Source organism: Dendroctonus ponderosae, unplaced genomic scaffold (genome assembly GCF_020466585.1).
Source record: "Dendroctonus ponderosae isolate FM_Combo_2020 unplaced genomic scaffold, Dpon_F_20191213v2 Dpon_F_20191213_1, whole genome shotgun sequence".
Taxonomy (NCBI): Eukaryota; Metazoa; Arthropoda; class Insecta; order Coleoptera; family Curculionidae; genus Dendroctonus; species Dendroctonus ponderosae.
In genome coordinates this window covers 61088550-61096492 of record NW_026017110.1, presented here as the reverse complement: position 1 = coordinate 61096492, position 7943 = coordinate 61088550, and the positions used below count along the sequence as shown (strand labels likewise).

The 7943-nt window shown below is 37.9% G+C and overlaps 1 protein-coding gene across 4 annotated transcripts in view; it reads right to left on the bottom strand.

Moving 5' to 3' along the window:
- LOC109540858 (major facilitator superfamily domain-containing protein 6) overlaps positions 1–7920 on the bottom strand; it is a 9637-nt gene extending 1717 nt beyond the window's left edge. The window contains exons 1-5 of one of the 4 annotated variants that reach the window (XM_048661695.1): positions 7258–7920; positions 7039–7192; positions 1533–1670; positions 1325–1479; positions 182–1257 (exon numbers count right to left, since the gene is read on the bottom strand). In XM_048661695.1, coding sequence (XP_048517652.1) covers positions 182–1257; positions 1325–1479; positions 1533–1632 — 1331 coding nt within the window. In that variant the 5' untranslated portion in view covers positions 1633–1670; positions 7039–7192; positions 7258–7920. Of the gene's footprint in view, positions 1–181; positions 1258–1324; positions 1480–1532; positions 1671–1742; positions 1821–2085; positions 2212–5880; positions 6174–7038; positions 7193–7257 lie in introns of those variants that run through there. The other 3 variants (XM_048661694.1, XM_048661697.1, XM_048661696.1) reach the window with 3 other exon arrangements.
- Between the last annotated feature and the right edge of the window lie 23 nt (positions 7921–7943).

Below are 7943 nucleotides of genomic sequence, written 5' to 3'. Positions count from 1 at the left end.
GAAAGCACGGGAGATCACTTCGCCCACTGCCTCATCGCCTTTGAAAATGTCCACCGCAGTTGTGGACGAAACGTCAGGAAGAAATTCCGATAGACAACGGCTTCAAAGCCCGGAAAACATTCCCAAATGTAAAAATCAATTGTTATTAGTTGATCAAAGCGCATGGGAATTTCAAGCTCACCGAAAATCTGTGTAGCCCTTGCCTTTGCTTGCAAAGTCAATCATCCATCCAGAGAGTGGGGAGCTGATCATTCCACCAATGGTGGCATAAATTCTTTGTAACCCATAATCAGCTTTATGTTCCCGAAGAATGGCTATAACGGCGCCCTCAAACATTGCAAACGAAGTACCGCTCACTATGCCTATAAACACTCGAATGGCTAAATATGACCAAAATGTTAACTGCATGTCCATTTCGACGACAGTTTTTTGGTTTGAACAGATCTGTCTCCTAGGGCTGGTTAGAAGACACTTTCTCTGACAACTTCCCAGATCTAAATGCTGCACTTTTGATTCTGTGTTGTTAATGGGAATTGTAATGGTAATGTGTTTATTCTTCAACGATTCATTCTCTAGGCACTGGATATTCTGTTTGCTTTCGATGCTGTCGAATAAAAAGGTTCGGCGATGTTCCTCTAAATCGTCATCAGTTAACACCTGTTGCGATAAGTTTGCTTTAAATTGAGGGCCCATGCTAACGAAACTTTTAAAGTGATCACCATAGCCCATCATGCAAGACACCTTCTCCTCTCCACCGATATCACATGAGAAGTTAAAGAGCGAGTGAGCGGGAAAGAAGATGGAGTTTTTCGATATCTTCCTTATCGACGTTTCGTATCTTTCATTGTGCTTCAACGTTTTCGAGTTTCTGGTGTTGGAAATAAGCTGCGGCTCGTGCACATCAACTGCATCCAAAGTATAAGTGTATGTGAGCGTCGAGTTGTTTTCCACATCCAGCATCTGGATTTCATACATTCTAGTTTTCAGTACTTCACTAGAATAATTTTCATTCAAAATGGCCTGGCAAGCGTATCCACATGATCTTAATCTGAGTTCAGCGTCAAGAAGATTATTTTTTGAATTGACGGGGTTGCAAGGGTAGTCTTGGTTCACAGTCAACATCAAAGGGTGGCTCGGTAAGCACGACATGCCAAATATCACATCAGTCGGAAAGGTTATTGTGATTCTTCCCACTGGAACCAGTAGCAAAAGCAACGCGGAAGCTCCACCCGTAATGGAGAAAAAGGCCAGTAGCACCTAAGCAAATTATTATATATATTACTATAATCGCTACATCTACTGGCTAATAAACCTAGACCCTTACCCGGAAATTCCCGATTTTATCAGCAATCATTCCAGCCAGAGGAGGCATCAAAATTGCGACTGCGGGTGTAACAGCCGACATTATTGCAGTTTCCTCAACATTTATACCAAGTTCTCTCATATGAATCGTCAAATAGGGGTATAAAACGAGTATGGCTAAAATAAATTAAATTAATGAAAAACCTTGAACTGCTGGAAATTTCACTCACTGGACGAGTGCATGAAAAACAGCAGTTTTAATGGCAGCAGTTCGCGTTGCTTGAAATCCTTCAGGATTCTATGAAAGAATAGTTTTACGTATTTATTCATTTTGATGCTGGCACTTTGCGCTTATTGATCCATTAATCCTGCAACAGAAAAATAAATATTTTTTAAGACTTCTTAAGCCGGTTGTCCCGATCTTTTTAATCCTCTATTACTTAAATTTGCAATTCCCTGCGGCTTGCAGTACCCAACTCGAAACTACGGCCAGTCTTTCTAGTTATGCTCATTTAAAATTGTGAATTCCAAGAGAGCTTTCGGATATTTACCCGCCGTTGACCGGTCTTATATTCTACTTTGGACATATCAATTTGTTATAAAACAGGTTTTGGTGTTAGCGCGATTTCAAGTTCGGATAATGTAAGGCATCAGAAATTCCCCATAGAATTCTGTGCGCGTATTTCCCCAACACGTTGAACTTTACATCAGCCTCATTTAAATTTGCCGGTAATAAATCTAATGTTGGGCTTTTTCGGCCTTATTCATTAATTGTGACCTTACCTGTTCAATTCACAAATTTTCTGTCACTTGTGAGATGTTATTTGAAATGTGCATGCAGAAGAATTGATATCTACTGGCTGCTGATTAGCATTAACTTGCAAATTTAACATCTGTGTGAAAATTGACATGTACTAAAAATGAAGAAACATTTTACATGCTTTCGGAAGCCGATTTGCCAGGGATTTCATTAATTATTATTGTAAATGTTTGCTCCTTCATTACCAAGTGTTTAAAAAGAATTTTGCGCCTTAAAACCTTTGACCATTAGGTCGAGATTCCGTATTCAGCTGGATCAATTAAAATAATATTAATTGCTCAACACACTTAGCATATGCCTGTGCTATTTTTCAATTCGCAGACAATCGAATATTTCCTTAATTTGAAGGGTAATCAGCATATTGGTTAATGACGACAGTTGCCTAATTTGCTTCAATTGACGAGAATTTGCGTGTTTACTAATTTCCGTTAATTAGATGATTAGTGATTTCTTGCATGATGCATGTCTAACGGTCAAAATTTATTCAAAAAAAAAAATGCAGAGACGCTGATGAATTGCGCTTAATAAGTTTGGTTCATTCAAAGAAATTGCACGTGGACAATTGGAATTCCATACGAGGAATGCTTTAATATGCTGCTAATTTATATGTCGTGCGAGTAATTACTTCCTTTATTTTGTAAGCATCGACTTTAACACATTTTCTTTTATTAAATGTAGTTAGAGGTCATTTAAATTATATGAAAATTGTACTCAATATACAGTGAGCACGCGTAAATAAATATGAAAAAAGAGTAAAGAGAGCTGCAGAACATTAGCTATGCTCATTAATTATTAGGCTATTTGAAACACACCGGAAACTTTCTATGTTGAATCCAATAATATTTGGCAAATGAAATATTCGATCTAACAGGACTTTGATTGTTCTAGTGTGCCTAATCGTTAGCCTTGGTCCACTATTGTTATTGCAAAGGAAGCGCAAAATAGTACCTTTGGCATGACATACTGCTCAAAATGGATAATTAATTTGCAATCAAACTAGATTAAAAAAATTCCCACGAAAAAAAAAGTTGAACTATTTCCATCGGTAATTCGATATGGTGTCTCGGACATCGCAATTAAATCTGCCAATTTAGTTTATATTTATAACGCTGGTTTCAACTCACAGTTTGGCGCTAAAGAGTTTTCATTCGCATCTTCAAGCCATTATATATTTACGTGGCAAGAAATATGCAAAATTTTGCTTTCTCGCGGATTAATTACCTCGTTGGTATGCCTGGAAGCGAATGCGAGATTGACCATGGTCAGTTACATAACAACAAATCATTAAAACTCCATATATTGTTAAAATCAATGCCGATCTATTAAGGGTAATTAACTGGTGTTTTAAGCGTAAATGTGAAATGACCAGTTGCAATTCAATCTTATTCCATCTGTCTAAGATGCGCATATTTCGTACACAGATTTATATATAATATTCATGTTTGCGGGGTTTTAGAAAGGCATCAGCTGTGTGTATCGGGATTTTTTGAAAAATATTTGATTTTGCTTTGCTAATTTGTGATATAGCCTTGTTTCCGAACGTTGATGGCCTTCTCTTCCATCTTTAAATGAGCTTCAAGTTTCTCTTTATTTTATGGCTTATGCAACAATTATCGTCATTTTCTGCAAAATTCGATTAACAATGTTTGACATTATTGAATTATAATCGAAAATTTTTCGCATGCGTTCTGGTCGGTGTTTAACACATTTCTGAAGAGGCGAAATGCGTGCTTGCGAAACGTCAGGACCAAATTGTTATCGACGACACCCTAATAACCCGAAACAATCATTTGGAGAATTCGTGCTCTGGCTGAACACACATCTGAAGATGCTAGCCTTACGTGCTAGCGAAACGTCAGAACTTAAGGATTCCTATCAACGACCAGTAACCCGAAAATCGACGACCAACCAAACGAGTGCCGCGAAAGAACTAATATATTCTTTTGAAAAGCGCATTTTTCTGTGTCGTTTCATTTTTGATTGTAAGGTTTTTTTTACTTTTCTCACTTGCCTATCACATTTTCGGTTTCTTGTATCTACTTGTTGGTAGTAGAGTTCAACATGTGACCGCTGGGGAGCTTTTTCTTTCTAATTAGATCGAGATTATGAAAACTTAAACAATGATGAAACAAAACAATGGAATGTTGCATTTTATGTCTGGTTGGCAGAAAAATGGATTACCTATGTACATAGGTAATCCATTTTTTACACACAACATGTGTTTGTGTTAGTTTTCTGCTAGTATCATAATTGGGTTTATATTGTTAGACAGATTAGAACTCTCTTAGTGAGAGAGATAATGATTACAGTTTTTTTAATAACTGAGTTCAAGGAACTCGAACAAGTGCAGTTCAACAATAAATAAAATTTTATAATAACGATAATCGCGTCCAACTCTACATTCTGAGAACGTTTAAATTAAATTTGAATTTCTTCTTTTTGTCAAAACTGAAATTACAAATTCCGTTCCACTGTCCCCCTAATCGTACAGTACAGTGCGTGAGCCAGTTTAGTCATTATTTAGACATTGATTGACTAATCAGCATTCAAGATGCCACCAGTTTATATTAGATTTAAATGAAAGTAATACCATTAATTTTAGGTTGCAAGATTAGAATCAAAGTGACTTTCTCCTGGTAGTTTGGGGGAAGGTACAATTGTTTGTTATCGATATTGAACTAAATATAGATAATGGGATACATTCCAGTCACGGTAGTGCATTTATAAATATGTTATAAACTTTTTGCGAATCTGTCAACATTTCAATTTCATTTATTGCATCAAGTTATATAATATTCTATTAAATATTCACCGGCATTCGAACGGAGAGACCGCTAAGTAGAGCCCGGCTTGTCATATCCTAGTAACCTTCTTCAGGTTAAAACGTTAAATTTGATTTAAAAGTTGCTTTAGCGTCCTGTTCCTACATGTTTTCATCTGTGCAGCCTCTCTATTAACAACTATTATATTAAAGAAGAATCCGACTGTAATGGACCTTGAAATCTTCATTTAGCTGCTTTTCACATTCATTAATTTTTATTGCGCTTTTGAAACTTCCTTTTGCGGACGGTTTTTTTATAGGCGAAGGCGAGTTGTGTAACTGTTTTAAACGCATCCTTAAGCTTGCCCTAAGGCTCTGTTATTACCCGCGTCGCTTTTTCTGGCCAATTTTTACACGAATGCACAATTTGAGGACTATACAGATACCCGGAAATAGTCCGGCTTTGTTTTCCGCATCACATATCACAGGAAGATAAATGAAAATTTCGTTCCGATTGTTGTGACCTTTAAAACAGTTACCCTTCACAACTGTAGCCTGATATTGAATTCCTTCTTTCCCATTTCTCAAAGTCTATTGGCCCTGTTTAATAATTAATTAAATAATTATTATTAAATAACGTTTTTGTCATTGGCCATTGATCTATCGGACGTTCAACAATCATCGGCTTTGAGCGGTTATAATTATTTAAAATGTTCCTTTGCTATTAAGCATCCTTTATTAACAAAGTCATTTTGCCATCATTCATTCAAGGGTTGGGAGTTTATTAGTACGTATTTGTAGCTGGCTATTTCTTTGATTTTTAATGAATTTTTAATGCTTAAGCTGTTTGGTTAATGAAAAAGAACTGCATGAAAACCACGCACAATTTCGGAGATTTAATTTGACAAATAAACGCGTCTGTTTCAAATAAGTCAAGCTATGTTATTCTAAGTTTGTAAAATGCAGCTTTGCTGGCGAAGACTAGCCAAAAACTTACCAAAAATATCTATAGAAAAACCACAAACATTCACTGAATAAAAACTTTCACGGTTTATTTGAGTTGTCTGTTTCGATCGTTTGCCGGCAAATGTTTTGAATGAAAGTAATAAGAAATGATCACTGCTAAAAATTTTACTCGCGACCGTCTGCTAGATACTCGTCGCTCGAAAATTGGAAGGTAAAAGCTTGCCGTAGCGATCTGAATATGCTATTGGAGTACCTAAGTACCATACGGGTTAGGTACTCAACTGGTAATAACAGTCGCACGGTCGAAAGCAGGGGCAATTTTCAATTTGTTTATCGAATAATTGGTGATGACCATCAGTCAGTGTTTGCTTACCTTGTTTACTTATTCCCATATATAATATGCAAACAAATTCATTGGTACTATTTCTTTAAATCAACAACATGGGTAAACGGTAATTAATAGCAAGATATTGACCTGAAATGATAATGTGCTGTCCAATCGCCGGTGCTAGGAAATTTTCTAGAAAAAAGGTGCTGTTTCTTTTCGGAATTGTTCCCTAGTCTGGAAAGGGCTTTAACAAGGGAATCGGGATGGATTCCAAATCTAACAAAGCCCCTAGGAATGAAGAAAGAGACTTGAGAAGCAAAGATCTTTCTGATCGGAGGACCAAAAGGTCAACAAGTAAAATCCCCCCATTTGTGCCAGGTTTACGTCGACCAACGATATTTTTCATTCATATTAAACAGCATTTCGCGAGAATTGGTACGGAAGGTGAAGGCTAGAATCCAGCGTAATCCGCGACAAAGCGCAGTTAAATGGGCGAAAAGTCTCAATACGTCTGCTGGAAGCATGGGGCGAATATTAAAAAATGAACTACGATTGAAGCCCTACAAAATACCAAAAGTTCAAGATTTATCACCTGCACAAAAGGCAGTTCGCCTCGCAAGAGCAAAGGTGTTAAAACACTTGCACGTTAATGGTGAGATTCATTGCTTTTCTGATGGAAAAATGTTTACGGTTCAGCGATATACAAGCAAAACGATCGTATTCGGTTAGAGCACAAATCAAGGGACAATTTAGAACAGTGAATTGCTCTGCGAAAGCAAGGGTTTGCATCAGTGATAGTTGCACAGGACGCTCACAAATCGTTTTTATTAAACAGAGCGTAAAGATAAATAAAAAATCTACCGTGAAATATTCTGAACGATGCTTTGCTTCTTTGGGCCAGTTGACAATTCCCAAAAGGTTCCCAGATTCATTTCTGCACAACAATCGCCACCATATTCCCCCGACTTCAACCCAATAGATTTTTTCATATGGTCCATTCTGGAGGTCTAAGGATCTGCAAAAAATATGAGACGGTCGACTCGTTAAAGATTGTTCTTCGCTGAGAATGGGGTAAAATACCATCAGACCACATTCGTGCAGCCCCCGGACAAACTCGATGCTATTATACGCGCTAAAGGTGGTGTTGCGTTGATTTGGTCCATATAGGTAGTTGAATTAGAGTTGGTGGGTGAACTAGGTTTCACCACCGTAATCCCCTGTAGCGCTAGGTTGTCCCCACCAGAACGGTGAATCTCATTATTGGTCGGATTCATAATGGGTGGTAACTTTATAATTAATAACACAACACAAACCTTCTAAAAAAAATAAGGTCACCACTTGGGAATACCCCCTGGAAATACTACGCCACACACTATAGCTCGTAAAATCGTTCGTAAAAGTCTTTCTTGGCTCACCGGGTAGGATGTCCAAGCGCGCTCCCGAGAAAACAATAGGTATCCCGACGAAACCTATCACACACTCTCCCCGGTCTGTCTATGCGGGCCTATTTATTTCATTAAAAAAACATGGGTTTCCCCTGCAAAGCACGTGCGCTTCTGCCCTGCTGGCAAATTTTTTCCGGCTCAAAATGGGTTCCCTGGCAAGACACGTGCGCTTCTGCCCTGCTGGCAATTGTTAATCAGCTCAAGAATGGGTTCCCAGTAAAATTGGATTCCCCTGCAAAACACGTGCGCTTCTGCCCTGCTGGCAATTGTTAATCAGCTCAAGAATGGGTTCCCAGTAAAATTGGATTCCCCTGCAAAACA